The sequence below is a fragment of the Dicentrarchus labrax genome, unplaced genomic scaffold, assembly GCF_905237075.1.
Source record: "Dicentrarchus labrax unplaced genomic scaffold, dlabrax2021, whole genome shotgun sequence".
NCBI classification, from domain to species: Eukaryota; Metazoa; Chordata; class Actinopteri; family Moronidae; genus Dicentrarchus; species Dicentrarchus labrax.
In genome coordinates, this window is record NW_026136705.1 from 10,485,941 (window position 1) to 10,506,434 (window position 20,494).

General features: G+C 41.3%; 1 protein-coding gene across 1 annotated transcript in view; it reads left to right on the forward strand.

The window, feature by feature from the left end:
* Positions 1-20,494, forward strand: part of atp2a3 (ATPase sarcoplasmic/endoplasmic reticulum Ca2+ transporting 3) — a 45,174-nt gene that overhangs the window by 20,698 nt on the left and 3,982 nt on the right. The window contains exons 6-20 of the mRNA XM_051400309.1: positions 2,084-2,164; positions 2,466-2,551; positions 2,822-3,286; positions 10,133-10,221; positions 11,263-11,365; positions 12,582-12,713; positions 14,407-14,523; positions 14,651-14,869; positions 15,574-15,909; positions 16,966-17,186; positions 17,284-17,486; positions 17,888-17,973; positions 18,340-18,473; positions 19,254-19,371; positions 20,269-20,386. Of these exons, the coding sequence (XP_051256269.1) occupies positions 2,084-2,164; positions 2,466-2,551; positions 2,822-3,286; positions 10,133-10,221; positions 11,263-11,365; positions 12,582-12,713; positions 14,407-14,523; positions 14,651-14,869; positions 15,574-15,909; positions 16,966-17,186; positions 17,284-17,486; positions 17,888-17,973; positions 18,340-18,473; positions 19,254-19,371; positions 20,269-20,386 (2,508 nt within the window). The remainder of the gene's footprint in view (positions 1-2,083; positions 2,165-2,465; positions 2,552-2,821; positions 3,287-10,132; positions 10,222-11,262; positions 11,366-12,581; positions 12,714-14,406; positions 14,524-14,650; positions 14,870-15,573; positions 15,910-16,965; positions 17,187-17,283; positions 17,487-17,887; positions 17,974-18,339; positions 18,474-19,253; positions 19,372-20,268; positions 20,387-20,494) is intronic.

Here is a 20,494-nt window from a genome sequence, read left to right on the forward strand (position 1 = left end):
TGTGGGTAGGCGTTTGAAATGCCTCTCTTTTCTGCCCTCGGCCAGTCCTGCTACAGTGAACCTGTAGCCCCCAGCCATCTCCCACACAAACACATCACACACTTCTCTCCCCTTCCGACTCTCCCACTCTTGTTCTCTCACAACCCATGGGTGTCAGACGGAGATATGAAGAGAAATATGGACGTGGAAGTACAGGCTATTCAACTACACATATTTTTCATCTCTCCCTCTATCTTTTTCACCATCACTGTCCAGTCAGGAAAGAGACTGAAAAATTCCCCTTGAGTCTCAGACCATTGAGCAAATGTCAAGAGGAGATGATGGAGCTCTGAGAGAAATGGAGAAAGATCAAGAAATGAACACTCAGAAACTCCTCACCAGAAAACCACTTTGAAAAGTTTTCTTTGTGAAGTGTGCTACCGAAGACGTACTGCCTGTTGAGTGTCTTTCAGTATGTGAGCGAGGAAAAGCAGAAATTCTACAAGATGTCCAACCTCATTCATGTTTGAAAAGCCAAGGTAGATTCACTGGGAGTCCTTGTTTTTGTTGCGATTAACGTTGAGAAGCACTGATGGCTGAGGACTCAGAGTTGGCTTTAATGAGGCGCTTTTTACACAAAATAATGATCAGGTCTCTTTTTCTTGTCCGTCAGGCTGGAAAGGAACAAGTGAAGAATATTACATCTGTCTGGAGCAATTTCCTTTTCCTCTGCTATGAGATCATCGCCATCGACTACATCAAACGATCCATTTTTCACAAGCTAGCTCTGTCCTGCTATTATGAAAATATTTCCATTAAAAGTTCATTGTCGGGCTCTGACAAAGAGGAAGCAATATCCATTTTGTTTTGGGGCATTAGATACTTATAATGCTCTGGCTATGAGATACGAGTTTAATATGCAGGCTTAATAAGCAGACTGTAAGACTGGTGGATAAGATGAAATGCATTTTGTAGATTCAATACAGGCTTCATCTGTAGTTTATGTCTGACATATGTAGAGAAGTGGAGTACAAGAGGAACAGAGAGAGAGTTGCAGAGAGTGAAGAGAGAACAAAGGGGAGGGGAAATAATCAATCATTTTAAAACAGCAACGTGACTCCATCAAGGTTATATTGAGCCGTTGTTTACCTGTGGCTGCAGCCTGAGCCTGGGCTAAATCTGCCGATGTTTCTTTGCTCAAGGATTTATTGTTTGAACACAGACATTCGATAGGGTGTAGCTGAGTGTTCACCTGCAGCTACACTTACAAGCATAAGCCAAACCTTCAGAGGGCAAACACATTAGAAGTATATATTGTCCTCTTCACTGTCTTGTTTCCTTCATACTATTGTCAGATCGGTCTTCTGGTAATATGACCGTGCTCGCAGCGTAGCTCTATGGATTACAATGTAGTTTGTCAGTCAGCCCACCGCTTTAGTTCAGACTAAATCATCTCAACACCTACTTGGTGGATTGCCATGGAATTCGGTACAGAAATTCAGGGTCCCCTGATGATTTGAATTACTTTGGTGATCCTATGACCTTTCCTCTACTATTGTAAGTAGGCTGACATTGGTAGTTGAGAGTAAAATATCCTGAGAACTACTGGATGGATTGCAAACATATTAACAGATGTTCAAGGTCTCTAGAAGATAATGACTTTAGTGATCTTACCTTTTCTCCACTGCCACCAGCAGGGCAACCTTTTTACTTATTTAATGAAATAGCTTGACATCTACTTGATGGATTGAAACAAAATTTTGGACAGATATTCATGGTTACCAGATGATGTATCATAATGGGTTTTTTTGGTGGGTCCCTGAGTGAAATTTCTCAGTAACTACTGAATGAATTGCCCTAGAGTAATTGTAACCATATGACCACCTGACTTCACAGGGGTTCATCATCCACCATCAGGTCATTTCAATTTTCAGTTTGTCCAATACTTGAATTTATGAACAAATACCTGCAAAACTAATAACATTCCCACATCAGCTGTACTTTGCATTGTCACTGTGAGTGTGAAGCATACAGTACTGACATGGGCACATTCCTACATTCATCTTTAGTCATTTTTGTTGTTGTTGTTGTTTGTTTTTTTAAGTTGGTGACAAGGTGCCTGCTGACATCAGAGTGACCTCTATAAAGTCCACCACCCTGCGAGTGGACCAGTCCATCCTCACAGGTATTGCATCAGACACCAGACAGTACTGCTTGAAGGTTTTCACATATCCCACATTGAGTATGCTCCCTTGCTCCTTTTATTGCATGAACTTAGAAGAGCGTTCTACAATCTAATTATATATATATATATAATTTTAGTCTTTTTGATATTGTTTGTGATTGTACTTTCTACCCCTTTAGGCTGTGAGTATAACTTGGTTCGGCTCGGTCACTGTTGAAACATCTCATTGTTGGTCTTATAGTCACCTGTCGCACTTACAGATCTAATCCTGTGCAATTGTCTCGTACAATCTTTTCTTCAGGGGAGTCTGTGTCCATCATCAAACACACTGACCCTGTTCCTGACCCCAGAGCTGTCAACCAGGACAAAAAGAACATGCTGTTTTCTGTAAGCACCCCTGCAGCTTTCTGAGTCATATTTATCTTCTGCCTTCATATCAGGAATTGATATAAAGCTATACAACCCTAACACATAGTTTAACGTAGTTAGTGCAATTCTCATAGAGGTTATCACTGTTTATGATTTGATCCAAAATCTCTTCTTTTATGTTCGGCAAATGTCTTCAAATTAGTTTATAGCCGATTTGTTCAAAGAGATGATAATAACGTTTTTTCTGCTTCACTTTTGCACTAATTTCTCTCTCTCTTTTTCCCACAGGGCACAAACATTGCAGCAGGCCGTGCCATAGGTGTTGTCGTTGCTACCGGCGTGGCCACTGAGATCGGTAAGATCCGTAATCAGATGGCCTCTACAGAACAAGAGAAGACGCCGCTGCAACAGAAGCTGGATGAGTTTGGCCAGCAGCTCTCCAAGGTCATCTCCCTGATCTGCGTGGCGGTGTGGGTCATCAACATTGGCCACTTCGGAGACCCCGTCCATGGTGGCTCTTGGGTCAGGGGGGCGATCTATTATTTTAAGATTGCTGTGGCCCTGGCCGTGGCCGCCATCCCCGAAGGGCTGCCTGCTGTCATTACCACTTGCCTGGCCCTCGGCACGCGTCGCATGGCAAAGAAGAACGCCATTGTTCGCAGCCTGCCCTCAGTGGAGACCCTGGGCTGTACGTCTGTTATCTGCTCCGACAAGACGGGCACCCTCACCACCAACCAGATGTCCGTCTGCAGAGTAAGTGGCAAGCAGGAAAAACTAAAATTCTTGTTGAATGTGAGGCTGGTTGGACAGTTTATCCTAGAGATCAACATATATTACTTCATTCCTCCAACACAGCTGAACTGGTTCAGAGCAGAAACCGATTCTTAGGTATTTAATTTACCCATGACACTTAATAAAAAGCCTCTGGGGATTTTCTTTGAAAAGTGTTATGGAGGTGAATTCTACAAGATGAGTTCTTTTTTTTCCATCCAAGTGGGGCTTTAAGATGGAATATCCTTGTAGTGTGGTACTGTTTACTTCCATTTGGCAGGTTTGTTATTGCTGCTGGCGGAGTAGCACAGGCTGGCATGACCCAGCAGCACCCAAAGCGCTACAATATATCACAAGATCAGCTCACACATAGTCACCCTTGTCTCATTGCCTAAATAAACACAATACAGTAATCCATATCCTGAATTGTTCTGTAGGTTTCAGTGAATAAATGATCTATATATAATTACATCAGACAACAAACACTGAAAGATCTTATCCACAGCCATTCACAAGTAGCACACAGCCTCACCCATTCCTTTGTCTGTGTGTGTGTGTGTGTGTGTGCGTGCGTGCGTGCGTGCGCGTGTGTGTTGCTGGCTAGCCGTCTTTGCTCCAAGCACAGAGTAAATGCCAGCACTGCTGTTTGTCTTGGCCCCTGTTAGGGGTTTTCTTGACACACACACACACACACACACACACACACACACACACACACGATCTCAGTTAACACCTCTTGTCCTTACATTCTCAATCTCACCCCTAACCCTCAGCTAATGACCTCAGAAGTAGTTGCCAGTATGAGTAGAGCAGCTATAAAGCTATGTCCAGACAAAACTATTAAGTCACGCTTTAGTTTACTGATAACGGAAAGGAGAGTTATTACTATAAAAACCTGGACAATTAGTTATTCATTAATGATTAAGTATTGATTTTAAAGGTACTATAATTTAACAAAAAAAAAAGAATCGAGTATTTCATATCAATCAATAGGTTTCTTAAAAAAACATTTTGATGTCTACAGTAAAGGTCACAGGTCCAAAATCTCCCCCATCAGAAATTGACCCATGCATAAATTAACTTTCAAAAATGAGAGACCCAATCCGAATAGACCTGAGATGATTAGACTTCATCCAAAACTGCAGATAAACTGAACTGCTGCTAGTACAGACAGAACAGCAACACTGGCAGCAGCTTGATATGCTACCAATAAACAAGCGGGTATATAGTCATCATTATACAAAACAAGTTTTGTATAACAAAATGAATGAATGAATGAATGAATGAATGAATGAATGAATGAATGAATGAATAATATGTTCCAAGAATTTATGTGAATTCAGAAAATTAATTAAAAAAATGATTGATTTTCTTTAAAAAATAATTTACAGACATAATTGAAAGTCCTGTTTTCACGTCCTGCACCGACAATAAAACATTCTGTTTCCAACTTTGGAAGTGACAGAAGATACCAACTTAATATCTGTGAATAAAAATGCTCATTCTTTTTAAAGTATATTTTTTGGGCTTTTTTTGCCTTTATTATAGTGACAGCTGAAGATAGACAGGAAAGGGGGTCAGAGAGAGGGGATAACACGCAGCAAAGGGCCACAGGTCAGATTCGAACCCTGGGCCGCTGCAGCAAGGACTCAGCCTCAGTATGTGGGTTGACAGCTCTACCCACTGAGCTATCCGGGCGCCCAAAATGGTCATTTTTAAGCATGAATGTTTTACATAGGCAACATTTTTCCTGTGGTGATTACACCACATGATCAGAGCTGATGCTGTCAACTCTCTGATCCATTTGGATGCACTCAGATATTAGACAAATTAACACACAGTCCCGTAGCAGAAAAACAAGACCTGACCCGATTTAGAATGAGGATAGTTTCCAGTTACAGGTTGGATCTCGTTTTTTTCAGGACCCATAAAAAGACCTCTAGTCTAGAATTGATTTTGCTTCTACTGAAGCCAGAGGAAAAGGGCATTGAGCCTGAGTTGTGCTTAGGTGGGCTGAGTGGCACAGCTGAATGGGATAGCCTGAGACATCTGTCAATTAGTTGAAATACACACCCCTGAATGGTGGTCAGTGTTACCACAGCTGATAAATGTGGGACAATGGTAAATGCTAAAGACTGTAGTTAAGGCATAAGCTTCTCGTCCTGCAGACTGCATGTATTGCTATGGCTGTGTTTGCACATGCAGTCAGGAGAAAAAGTATTTGACTTCTTTGTCTGTGTACATGCATTTTATTTTCTTGCTGTTCAAATTGGAGCTGCCGTCAGAGTGCTGAGCATATCCTTGTACGGCAGACACTCATGTTCTTGCTATATGAACGCTCCTCCCTTCCCTGGCCCCTTGAGATGACGTGGAGTGTCTGTGTGATTAATGCGTAGCAGCAGGGAGTTCCCTCTAGTAGGAGGGTGAATGATCTCACCGCAACCCTGTAACCCTCCCAGACAGAAAAAGAGCGAGGCAGGCTGACGCTGGTAAATATTGACCTTCTGCCTCCACCTATACTCCCTGGCCTGCTGCTCTCGGCTCTCTGGAGGGAGATAAGGGGGCACATACACACTCATACTCTCACACAGACAAATCAAACTTCCGCTTCACAGTTTTTATCGTCGTGGTGTTTCCTGGAGACAGTAATTTTCATGCTTGCTTAACTCGTTGTGTGCTCTGACCACTCTGTTTTTATGGTTTTTGTGCGTCAAGGTTTAAATGCCCACATGAATGTTTGCCCAGGCTTATCCATCTGTGCTTATTCGTGGACTGATCTCCAGCCAGTGGCCCTGTTCGCACCATGTGTCTCCCTTGCCTCGGGGGTATCCCCATATCCGCAGGATTTCCAGGGATTCCCCTCCGTATCCTGACACTGTACTTCCCTTTTCCCTTCAAACACACACACACACACACACACACGAAGAAACACGCACACATGCACACATAAAATGGGTTACTCGTCATTCATCCCCACACAAGCTCAGAGGAAGTGAGTACAAGAAAACAAATGTGTGCCACTACCACTGAGTCACATGAATCACACTGGGCCTTGTTTCCTTGGAGACCACTGCAGATCAGATAGTGAGGGAAAAGTGACCACAGATAAAAGAACAACCTTATTTTATTCCCTAGACCCTGCTTTGTGAGTGCTGTATGTGCTTTTGTGGAAGTTAACTATTAACCTGTTAAGCACAACTCCTTTTTTTGCACAATACCTTGAAACATTGCACATGTACAGTTATACACAGGCTTAATCATATTCCACTTTAATGTATATAGTCTATATAGTTTTTATATTTTATTTTATTGTATTTTATTCTTTCTCTACTCTTTGCACTACATTCCCTGTGCTGCTGTGCCAAATTTGAGTTTAATAAAAGAACGTCTTATCTCTTAAATGAAAGGGTCCCTGAGTAGTCAGTGTTAATCTGTTGTAGAATAGTGGAACTGAGCCTGATGATGAGATGAAAAACACTGAACAAAAGTATAGGAAATTATGGGTCCTATATAGACCTGTCCTGTTTGAGCCCATATTTCCGTGAACATTTTGATGTCATGTACCCAGGCTCCCTTTGCTCTTGCAGGTTTTAGCTTTAATTATAAAGCAGAGTAGAAGAAAGCAGTGGTTTACAGTCTAAAAAGCTAATCCATTGTATCTAATGGGGCTTTTTTGAACTCAAAGTTACTCATGTTCTGTCATGGTTGATTTGGCGACACCCAGGGTTAGTCCTGGCAACAGCAAGTGCGGTTTATTACTACTGTAAACACTCTTGAGCAACAACTTCATCAGAAATACAACAGAGGAACAACTGGTCTGTCTGTTTACATTGCAGCCAAACAATCTCACATTGTTTTAATAAAGAAGTCAGACAGTAATTAGTATTTTGCTATCATATCATGAGTGAAATTTTCTACACAGCAGTAATGCACACAGTGAAGTTGGAGGTGTTGCCTACAGCTCTTCATCTCACTATGTCTGCTCCTGCCTGTTCCACTACTTCCTGCAATATTTAATACTGATCCGCTGTCAATTTATTTGTAGATGCATTTTTGATGAACGATCACAGTCAGTGCATTGTGTTTTCTTTGACTGCTTCACAATATAAGCCCATGTTTTAGCAGCTGTTTGTTTTAATGTGAACCCATGACCCCATGACCCAAGGGGTAACATGTGAGCTGCATGCCCCCACTGAGCCCGCTGTGTTAGTTTTGTTAGAAGTTAAGAAATATTAAATATTTAAGATAATAAAATCCTGTCATCTGAATTTTCAGCCTTAAAATTTCATAAAATGTCTTAGGTTTGATTTTGACAGCATAAACATTTACTGGATTAATTAATTTAACGTTACTTGTATAAAGTTGTATTTGTCAGTCTCGCTTTTAAATGTGTTTTTGGGAAAATTGTATATTGATCATGCTGTAACAACTACATAACAAAGCCAGCATGGAACCAATATCGATTTTGCTTTATATCCTTTGTACTTTTTTTTGCCACTATAGATGTAAAATAGATTGCATTCATAATTAAAAATGTCTTAATTTAACCAGTTAAAACTTCCAGAAACCACCTTTAGCAATGAAAACTACTACAGTATGTAAAGAGGTAATTAAAGAAGGTATATCCGTACAATGGCTATTGCTGAAGAAATAGGCTTTTATTTAATTCAATCTTAAGGATTATAACGTTTAACAGACTTGCTTCTGAAATTGTCAAATTTTTTTCTCAAAACTGTATTTTCTTATTCAAAACCACAAGCCAGAAAGAAATTCTTGCAATCGTACAGATGAAACAACTACTTCAAACCCCCCACCCCCAAATATCGCCACTGTTTATTGGAGTACAAGAAGGAAAGTGTCAACACTGTTGATGTCAAAAATTACAAATGCAAAATTACATGTTCTCACAAAAGCTATAATCTCTCGGAGGCTATAATCATGATTCAGTATGACAGTTATTTACAACCGACTTTCATCTTGTCCAGACTAGACTACATCAGTCGACTAAATGTAGTAACCCTGTTGCCGCAGAGAGTTGTTAAGGAATAATTACTCCATTAAAAGGCTAAAACATGCCTTTTAAGGCTCATGTGCTAGAGGGACAACAGCTCTCATCTGAAGTCTGCCATCGATTTTGTGTTCCTTTTTATACACACGTGCACACACACACACACACACACACACACACACACACACACACACTGATAGAAGAATCGAAACAAGTTTAACCAAATAGCTGCTTCATTAATTCTTCAATCAGTCAGATTTAATGGGACTCAAACAGAGTTAAGCTAGGTCGTAGGAGTGTTTTTGTGTGTGTGTGTGTTTATTGTTTGCTGAACTTAATTTTCAAGTCATTAAAAAGGCTGAATATTAGTAAAGCAATGGAGGTTCAAGGACAGTCTTTGAACCTATTGTAATTTTGTTTAGTCATTCAGTAGAGGTGTTTGGATGCAGAGAGGGGCCTTGGACTGTGAATGGTAGTGTATCTCATTTTTATAAACCACGAGACACAACACTCCCTTCTTGTTTTTATTCATATATTAGTATTACCAGTGCATCGTGAACTTCCCTTCCTGGGAGAATTTTAGGAGGAAGATTTGCCAACAAAGCAGCCAACAAAGCAAATCGTTGGACAGCTCAGGGACTCCTGCTCTTTCTCCTACCTTCTCTAACTTAGGCTTTGTTTTCCAGCAGTTGACTTGCCAGCGTGTGCATGGCAGTGTGAGTGACTGATGAAGCCTAACCTCAGGACATGTGAACAGTGCAACTCCACTGTTGCCTGCGTGTTTAGAAACACTAAAGAATCTGGGAAACACAGGACAATGCAGTGACTGCTGCTCAAACTGGTTGTCAGTGGGTGGAAAAGCCTTCGGTTGGGGGTGGGTGGATTTTTTGACTCTTGGTCACAGTTTGAACTCCACCTCTCCTGTGACCCTTTTTCCAGCCAGCAGAGTACTTCCTGTTTCCTGTTTTTTGATTTTTTTTTTTTATGAGCTTTTACAACCTTTTATTTATCCGGAACGAGTCAAGAAGTAAGGCAAGAATAATTGTTCTTTTGTTAGCTGCATCCTGCTTCTTAGTATTTACACAATATTCAGACTTCACTGTTTAACTCAAGTGTGTTTTGACACCATGGGGCTATGTGTGAATTAGAAACTGATACCACCATGGCAGTACATCTCTTTTGGCAGTTTGACCGCTCAAGAAATACTAACATCATCACTTCAATTCCTCGTTGGCATGCTGTGACAACAAAAGGTGTTATATTACCTCTGTGCGCACATTCAGCTCAAGGACATGCACACACCTGAGAGCTGCCCATTAAAACCAGTTTACATAAAATTAAACATTTGAAGATTAACTTCTTAAACAATGATTTTCATCTTAACGTGGGACTATGTAACTTGGCGAAGAATAACAAAAACCTTCTTTCTTTTACAAATGAAATGCGTAGATGTTCCAGATATGTGCATCATTTTCCCACATGTAAAGACCCAATAATATTTGACAATGTCAATTACAGATATATCTAGATGTATAATGGAAGAGTTAGACTTGATGATGAAAACCAAGAGCAAATATATGTGTGTGGGTTTGAACAATGCTTGCCCAAGCAACGTGCCCTGTTGTGAATTCACGGGAAGGTCCAATAGGGTTGTAGAGAAGAAAGGAATAGTTTATTCAAAATAAATGTGTACTTGAGTCATTACTGTGACTGTAGTGATGATCTCTGCAGTTTTGACTAATTAGCTAACTACACTGTGTGTGTGTGTGTGTGTGTGTGTGTGTGTGTGTGTGTGTGTGTGTGCCTTTTCTCCTCCCTAGATGTTCGTTGCAGACAAGGTAGAAGATTCAAGCTGCACCCTTCATGAGTTCTCGATAACTGGTTCTACATACGCCCCTGAGGGACAAATGTGAGTGTTATACTTTGAAGATGTTTTACTTTTTGGGGGGAAATCTGTCCACACTAATGGCTCATTATATGAAGCATGCCTGTGTGCTTTTCAAAATTTACAAAAGCTTTTTTCATTGAACTCAGATTGAATTTGATCTCACTCTCTTCCTCGTCCTTGCTTTGATGAAATTCTGAATAGGTTCATTTCAAAATAAAATATAATATCAATAGATGTAGTCAAGCAAACTGTGATGTGGTCTGTAGTCCAAGATGTGTTACATCAGTGCTAATGATTCCTAAAAAATGTTTGTAGCTGTGCTTTATGTGTTGCTATGGCAATTTCTGTGATAATCAGGGAAATGGTTAGTAATCCTGGGTGTTGCATATTGTTATGTGTGCTTAAATACATTCATAGTAACAATCATGTAAAATCATAACACTATTACGCCTCAGCCGAACTTTATTCCTATTGCTAACAGCGTTGAAAAGTGTAGTGTTAACTTGGGCGGATAAACTGAACAACGTTTCAGATTCAATTGAGTGGTCATTTTGATCTCTGCCAGATCAAAAGATTTTATTTATTTATTTCAGTAAGTATGTGCTTGTGGAGGAATATAGGTAGGTTGCGAGTCATTAGGTGGGAGAGAGTCCACAGTTCATTGTGTATGCATGTTGTTTATTTTGCTGTTTGGTGAGTACAGCGTTCTGACTCTGCATGAACCTGTCGATTTCATAACAGCAGAGTGTGGGTTATTGTGTGGGAGCTTCGCTAGCAACGGTTGCAGTCTCTACTGGGAAGAGATCCATGGTTGTCATGCAATCAGCACTGCTTGTCAGGAACACACGCACTCATGCACACGCACGCACACACCACACACTGTTTACTACTGTACAACCACTGTTTCTTCAGTCAACTTTGGAATGCTGAACAACTGAATATTTTCCCCACTCATACATATTGATGAGGTTACTGCGTCTGAGGTGTAGTGAACTATGTTTTTCCCTTGTGTTTTACTGTTGTGAGTGACATTGTGTGTGTCTGTTTGTATTTTCCTTCCAGACTGAAAGGAGACAGGCCCGTCCAGTGTGGAGACTATGATGGGCTTTTGGAGTTGGCCACTGTGTGCTCTATGTGCAATGACTCTTCACTGGACTACAATGAGGTCATTAACATACACACACATGCACACACATACACTCCCTTATTATGTTGGCAAAAGTTGAAAAAAGAAATTCACCAGAGGGCATTAGACATGATTTTAACATGATTTAAAGCATGACCAACAAAACCTAAGAAAATCCCGTCCCCTGTTGGATTCTTGGTTCCCTGTTAGAGACTGTCTTACGACAACCCGGTCCACGGTTAGATAGGTTTTCAAGTGCATACACACACACATACACACACACATGCAGATAATTGTGTAGTTAGAATTGGTTTCCTCTTCTATACCTGACATCCTTTTAAAGTTCCTATACAATGTATATATATATATTCCTATAAACCCATCTGTAACACATTCAGCAATGTGTAGGTTAGGTTTCTTTGCATATATCATCAAGCATTTACAGTATGGATAGTCACACTGCATTGACTCCATAAGAGGTATAACTGGAACACGAACATACACAAACACATAATACAGAAAGACTTCTCTTCTTCAGCTGAGCTAATTTTACTCTGTATGATCTTTTTCTCTGGTTTGGATTGCTTTTCTCACCTCTTTGTCATCACCATGGTATCATGGTAACTATGCTGAGGAGAGAGGCCAGGGATAAGGCACTTCTCAACTCCCATGTATCCTCCCAGCCTCTGTTTTCATAAATGGTCGTTTTTGGGGGCAAAAAAGCCAGAGTCTGAGATCAAACCGTGCTAGAGAGGGAGAGGGAGAGGGAGAGAGAGAGAGAGAGAGAGAGAGGGAGAGAGAGAGAGAGAGAGAGAGAGAGAGAGAGAGAGAGAGGGTGCAGAACCGGAGAGTGCTGCAGGGGAGCGAGGCATTTTGTTGCCGTCTATGTCCAGTCACACAAACAAATGATGTGTGGTACGCCAGCATCTCACCTTCTTCACATCTCAGCTGGCAAGGGCACACACTTAAAAACACTTTGCATGTATGACTCAAAGTTTGCGGAGGCATAGGTGACTGACCAACAGATTTGCTTAGGAGTCATTCTTCTGTCATTCTGAAGAGGGTCGTTCAATTTCACAACAGTGGAGACAGTGTGTTTGTGTAAGCTGTTTCTCCTCAGACTTTATCTAAAATGTGTCAGAATTTAATGACTCAATCACTTTTCAAATGGTTACCGTATCACTTTTATATCACACTTTCTCAATCCAAGAAACCGTACCGCTGCATGTTTTGATGTATTTCTATTCTCTCGTAGGCCAAAGGGGTTTATGAGAAGGTGGGTGAAGCCACAGAGACGGCTCTCACCACCTTAGTGGAGAAGATGAACGTTTTCAAGACTGACGTGTCCGGACTCAGCAAGGTGGAGCGTGCCGGTAGCTGCAACTCGGTAAGATTTTCCACATTAAAGTTTACTTAAAAGTGGTGGGGAGTATTACTGCATTGTGACAAAATTGTATATAGCTTTTTGTGGCTCCAGTGGGGGCCACACAAATGTGATAAAATGATGTCACTTGATGAAGACTACAAGGGAAAAAAAAAAGCCTCTGTAGCCCACTCCTCAGCTCGAGGCTGCATTAGCCGCTACTAGTATAACATAGTACACGTCTGAATTATTTTATACATTTCAGTAAGCATATTGTTTGCTTCAGCAACTGGCATATCTGCTGCAGGCTTTGCAGTTCTCAGCATGAATATGCCAATGAGACTGTAATTACAGCATACTGTACAGTGTCTGGCTGTGCAGATGACATAATGTTCTAGTGTTCTCCATATTTGTGCCAGATGATACATTTAGGTATTACTTTATCCAGAGGGAATTACAACAAGTCAGGTGAGGGTTTAGTGTCTTACTCGTGGGCTATTTAATAAAGCATAAAGTTGTCATTGACACATGTTTGACTTCTGGGTGTGATTGTTTGGTTTTGAATTTAAAACATTTGCACCTTATCACAAATTAAACACCTGATCTTTTTTGAGGAGATGCCAGGTCAGTAGGAAAGTGTCCAGTCTAACTTGTGTGTGAGAGTATGTCCTGGTTCCTTAAGCTGTAGTTGACGTTCCTGTCCTGAGGGGCCTGTTATCCACTGTGCTGAAGTCAGTCACCTCTGGTTCCAAGCCTTTCCCTTCTGTTGTAGATAAAGGTCATTAGAATCCCTGTTGGTCTCTCTTCCAGGAAGAACAAAGCTTGTTGCTTGAGACAAACAAGTCTCAGATGACATGAGCCTTATAGTGATAGAAGTCAGGATAGGACAAGTAGAGAAGCAGAAGTCCCATTTATTGTTTTTAACGGTTAAATGCTGAACAATAATGCATCCTCTGTAAATTTTGGATGAGATTACCTTAATTTTGCCAAATCTTTGCAGGGCGTATAGAGCTAGAAAACAGAAGGGGGGGGAAGAATTTCCTAGCATGCCATGCCAAGACAAACTCCCATTGCTCTCCCTGTTTGATGGAGAGGAGGAGTTTGTCACATTGACAGATTTTAGGACATCCGTCAGATGTTTGAAGTCCCCTGACAGGCTGTGTGAACATCACAGCAGTCTGACTGTGCAGAGAGCATGATCAGTGTTAACCTTTCATCCTTTCATGTGTACTGGGATCAGCACAGACTGAACTAGAGAGACACCTACTGGCAGAACAAGACTTGACACTAAATGGACAAAATAAGTATTTAAGGATTAGGGATGTTTTTTAAGCTAAATGTTGTTTTCCTAGAGTAAGCCTGCAGTATTTTGTTCTTCTTGTTAGCATTTTGTATTGTTTTCATTCCAGTTGTTGTTGCTAAATGAGGCTGCAGCCAGACATCTAGACAAGATGATTGAGTGCTTGGTCTGAAGTGTCATCCTTCAGATGTCAGTAACTCTGCCAAACCTCTCACTCACCCACTGGCTGCCAGCCTGACAGCTGCCCACGAATGCAGCTACTTACCTCAAGCACTGTCCCTCTGGCTCTTTCATGTTATTATTATGTTATATTATTATTATTATTATTATTATTATTATTATTATTATTATTATTATTCTCATTCTCATTATAGTCATTTCTACTATATTTCCCCCTTTTTTTCATCCACCAACCAGGTGATCAGGCAGTTGATGAAGAAGGAGTTCACGCTGGAGTTCTCTCGTGACCGCAAGTCCATGTCTGTGTACTGCACCCCCGTCAAGCCGGGCTCCCAGAGCAAGATGTTCGTCAAGGCATGAATGAATAATACAATCACAAAGATAGACGTGCTTTTCGTCACATCCATATTTTTTTTGCCTTTGTTGCTTTATGTTCTTCTCATTTGTTTTTCTCACTTGCTAATATAATTCCTCCTCACAGGGTGCTCCTGAGAGTGTGATCGAGCGGTGTCAGTACCTGCGCGTGGGAACTGGGAAGGTGACGCTGACACCCGGCCTGCGTGACCAGCTGTTGTCTAAGATCAGGGACTGGGGGACAGGCAGGGACACTTTACGCTGCCTGGCGCTGGCCACTCATGACACTCCACCACGCAAAGAGGACATGGACTTGGAGAATTCCACCAAGTTTGTACAGTATGAGGTACAGTAGCAAACTGTGGTAACTCATATAATCTCATAGCCAGCAGCCAGGTAGCTTAGCTTAGCATAAAGACTGGAAGCAGGGGGAAACAGCTAGCCCAGCTGGGTCCAAGAGTAAAAGAAATCCGTCTTTAACAGGTTATAATGAGTTGTTTAATCCATACAAGTTAGTTAGGTGTTAGTTCAGTAGGTTTTTGCACAAATTAAACAAATAAGCTATGGAGAGCTGAAAAAAATTCACCAACACAAATGTTTCCAACTTCTAAATTGTAAACTCTAAAAAGCTATCTCGCATTTGGATCTTTTGTTGTCTTCTTTATTACATTTATATTGGGCTCTTGATAACATGTTAATATATGAGCCAGTCTTTATGCTAAGCTAAGCTAACTGTCTCCTGGCTGTAGCTTCATATGTAACAGACAAATATGACGGTGGTATTGATCTTCTTAACTAACTCACATGAGCATATTTCCCACAGCAGTGATTAAATCTTTATCCGGTTAAAGGATAAAGCTTTTACACTCGGTTCTTCTTCCCTAGAACTATTCCTTTGTTTTGTAGAAAGTAATCTGTTTGTTGTTTTCAGTAGCAACACAAATAAAAAGAGGTGAATTCCATTTCTGTGAAGCTGAAGTGAGATTCTGTTCTCTGATATAGTCCTGTACAACCTAATCTCTCTCTCTTTTTTTCTCTGTTTCCATTCAGCTGGGTCTCACATTTGTTGGCTGTGTGGGCATGCTCGACCCTCCCAGGAAAGAGGTGATCGGTTCGGTGAAACTATGCAACGAGGCAGGTATACGTGTTATCATGATCACAGGAGACAACAAGGGCACGGCTGTGGCCATCTGCAGGCGCATTGGCATCTTCGGCGAGGATGAGGACGTGACAGGAAAGGCCTACACAGGCCGCGAGTTTGACGATCTCCCGCCGGAGGCCCAGAGAGAAGCCGTTAAACGGGCACGCTGCTTCGCCCGCGTCGAGCCGGCTCACAAGTCGAAGATTGTGGGATACCTGCAATCATTCGATGAGATTACTGCCATGGTGAGGAAAAAGGGATGATGACTCCTACTTCTTCTTCCCTACACTAGCACCCACACCCAACTCCTTCAACTTTTACACTTTTCTCTGCTTTCTACAAATCCACCCACTGTAAAATGTTATTGTCATATCTCTTTTTATGCCCGTTGTGAAGCAAAAAATGCATTTCTCTTTTCTTTCGGCTGTGCCTTATTTGGATGACTTGTGGAGATTGCATGAGAGGAGGCCAGTGAGGCGTGACATGTTTCAGGTCTCTCTGAGGCTGCTCTCTCAGACACTGCTATCAAAAGCTGTCATCTCTGGCTCGCTCTGCTGCTTCCCATTTGACATACGTCTCAGAAGAGGGGTTGATCCGAGGGGAAGATGGGAGGAAGGGAGACAACAATATCGCCATTTGCCTGTCAGACTTAACTCCACCATTGCCTGCTGCCCAAAGCTGCATCAGACCCTGCCGTGACAGATGAATATATCTCACTTGCTCAGCTTTGGCTTAATCCTGTCTGGATCTGAAACGATAATGAGACTTCATATAATGAGATTCATTAGAGCTTTCCTTTTTTTTTAATCATCGTTAGTTTGTTGATCACTTCCCATCAATTTGTAGAGTAATCTTCCCTAAAAATTTAATTTGGGCTCAGTATTTTAGGGATACACAAGTTGAGGCAAGAGTAGTAACAAAAACCTCAATTTTGTTTTTCTGTTACAGCACACAGTGCTCGTTTGTGTGAACCAAAGAATTTATTTGAACTTTTATTCTTCAAAGATTATTCATCTTTCTGCTCCTGAAAATATTTCTCTGCTACCTGAAAGTCGTTCTTAATAATGTTGCACAAAATCAGCCTTTTTACACTGAAAGCTGCAGCAGGTAACTTTTATAAAAGTTAGCTACTTTAACTTTAATGTAGCAGCTTCATAAATGTTTGAGGTTTTTATGCATAAGCTATGCACTACTATTGTAATGTTTTTGGGGTTGTTCACATAATCACAAACTCCAATACAGTCCTTTAGTGTGAGGTTTCCTGATGCATTCGTGGCTCAATCAGTCTTTTCTCGTCACAGACAGGAGATGGTGTGAACGATGCCCCAGCCCTGAAGAAAGCGGAGATTGGCATCGCCATGGGCTCCGGCACTGCCGTGGCCAAGTCAGCATCCGAGATGGTGCTGTCAGATGATAACTTCTCCACCATAGTGGCTGCTGTGGAGGAGGGCAGAGCCATCTACAACAACATGAAGCAGTTCATCAGATACCTCATCTCCTCTAACGTGGGAGAAGTCGTCTGGTGAGAAATCGCACTTTCATACAACCACCATGTGGGATCACCTTCAGTCTGAAGTCCTCGGCTCACATTTGTGTGTCTTCTCACTGTCCGTTTCCAGCATCTTCCTGACAGCCATCCTGGGTCTCCCTGAGGCTTTGATTCCAGTCCAGCTGCTCTGGGTGAATCTGGTGACGGATGGCCTGCCTGCCACCGCCCTGGGCTTTAACCCCCCAGACCTGGATATCATGGACAAACCTCCTCGCAACCCCAAGGAGCCTCTCATCTCTGGCTGGCTCTTCTTCAGATATCTTGCCATTGGAGGTAGTGTTGGCTCTGACCTGCTGGGCCACTAAGAATCAGTGTGTGATTTTGTCATAGTATTTATAGTGTTATATTATAGGTCTCATATAAGTAATGTAACCATACCAGAAGAAAAATAATATTAGCATATATGAAACACAGAAGTCCCTCATTCTGAATATTTCCATTATATTAACATTATTAACAATATATACATTACAGTATGAAACATATTCCTTCTGTTTTCCATCGAAATATACCAGACACATACATGCCTTATCTCTTATTTTAGTGACAACTTTTGACTCAAACTGTGTCAATAGAGGATCTTAAAATGACTTTTGTTTGGAATTTCTGTCTGTGACAAATGTCTTCAGTTGGTATCTGATGTATACATATGTCTCTGACTGTTTTTCCTGTAGGATATGTGGGTCTTGGAACAGTGGGTGCTGCCACATGGTGGTACCTGTTTGATGAAGATGGCCCACAAGTATCTTTCTATCAGCTGGTGAGCAAAACATTTTTCTGCCCAGTATGTCTTCTTGTATTTGCTGCAGCACAGTCCCCTCCTCAGAATAGGTTTTTTTATGTCATATTTTGATATGTAGACCCTCCCGGCTTTCTTTACATTCCCTGCTGTTGGACACAGTGATGTCGGGCATCCCAGTAGTGTACAGAAATAGAAAAGGAAGTAAGACCCATGTGGTTTGATTGAGCACGGGTGGGAACAAGGCCAAGGCTCTGCAGCTGTTCCCCCATCAGATCTGAGCCCCATCAAACCACGTCGCATAGGTCTCTGTGACATCCTGCTGACACACATGCGAGCACAGACACACGTACACACACACTGACTCCTCTCCGTCTCCCTCTACAGAGACACTTCATGCAGTGTACTGAAGCCAACCCCATGTTCGAGAACATAGACTGTGAGGTGTTTGAATCCCGCTATCCCACAACCATGGCCCTGTCTGTGCTGGTCACTATCGAAATGTTCAACGCGCTCAACAGGTCAGTCATCTTCTGTTGTGATGTCGGTTAAATGGTCTTTAAATGTCACGGCTGTCAGATATTTATTAAAAAGAAGACACTGTCATCCAACAAGACAGCACTCCCTTTGAGAAAGAATTACACAGCTGTGTGAGGGATAACCGCATTCTTTCCATACCAGAAAAACACATCCATCACTCTTTTCACTGCTGAAGGACTCAGTGTTGCTGTTTTATAATGCCCATATATTTTATATTCTGCATTTGGGGAATGTGGCAAAGAAATCAAGCTTAACCAGACATCTTAAGAAATGGAATAATGCTTATTTGGGGAGGCAGAAAATAAAAGGAACAGTGGTATGAAGGGAAAACTCCTCATGTTTTTGCCAGGATTGCTCATGGAGCAAGTCTGTCAGTAGCTCCCTATAGAAACAAATGTTCATGTCTCGTTTCGGAAAGAATCTGAGAAAGGAAAGGTTCAAATAAAGAGCTGCCTGACCAATGAAAATGTCATCTCAAGCCAGGACAGTCAGTAAAACTGTCAGGGGAGACACATGTTTACATGGTTGCTATCACCCATACAACTCAGTCTCTCTCAAAGACTAAATAAAGTCTTGGCTTATTTCAGTTGTAATGTAGTTGTGTTTCTCTAATACAATACAACTAATACAATCTTAAAGACTGTTAGCTGGGCAGAGTTATTTGATCTTTTCAACGTAATAGAATAACTTCCAAGTGCCGAATTTGAAGTCAGTTATAAATTGTCAACATGTTTTGATCTATTAAAACTTCTCCCCGCTAGTTTGTCTGAGAACCAGTCCCTGGTCAGGATGCCACCCTGGGTCAATGTTTGGCTGCTGGGAGCCATCATCCTCTCCCTCTCCCTCCACTTCTTAATCCTCTACGTTGAGCCTTTGCCGGTGAGTACTTACCTGCAGGACACTTGTAGACTGTCAGTGAGTCTAGTGAGTGAAAAATACATACTGATAATACATACGGATCATGGTCCAAATGCTTGACAGTCTCTGACAATGCTGACATGTGAGTTGTTTCTAATGACAAAAAAAGCACATTGCAACTTGAGAAAACAAATGCAAACCAGTCCCTCCAGGATTTGGAAGGTTCTTTTGGAATTGTTGCAGCAGTTTTCTTTTAAAAATGCTGTGTTTTTAGGCATTTTTTTGTGTGAGAAAGTGAAAATTGCTTCTTTTTTTCCATTATTAATTAAAAATCAAATGTACCAGTGAGCTCAAAATCACACTGTTTGGACTGAACTAGAAATAAGGAAGTGAGTTTGTTGACATATGGCTCAACTTTTTGTACAAGAAGCCACAACGATTGGTCAGATTTGCAGAACATTTGTGGTGATTGGACAAAATTGAAGGTTTTGGGGATTGGTTGAATTTGCATTCATTGTTGCTATTGCAACATCGCAACTTCATGGAGGGACTGGCAAACAGTCAAAGCACAAGCAAATGAAGAAAACATCTTAACCAAATGGACTAAGATGTAGCATCATAAAGAAAACACAACCAAATCTAGAACCTATACGGGTCAGATAACGTAACTTTGTTTCGTTCCGTGCAACTGCAGCACTTCTGTATTTCGTTCTGTTTTTTCTTACTTTTTTTCCTAAATGCTGTGCATAAATTGTGTTTTGTCTACTGTGCCTGTGTTTATTTTCTTAAATTGCAGTGCGTTGAGTTGTCAGGACCACCGTAGAAAATGCTTCATTGCCAGTGTCTACTGTATCTCTGTCTACCATCCGATGCATTATTATAAGAGTTTCTGACTTTTGAATTTTCTCTGTCTTTCAGCTGATCTTCCAGGTGACCCCCCTGCACTGGTATCAGTGGATTGTGGTCCTGAAGATTTCCATCCCTGTCATCCTCCTGGATGAGGCACTTAAATATATGTCCAGGAACCATTTAGATGGTATGTTGAGGCTTTTTGTTCCACTTTTCCAATTAATTAACCCATAAAGAGTCAGATGTTATGAGTCTGAAATATATAAAGTTAGTGAAGTTTATTCAAACCATGAAA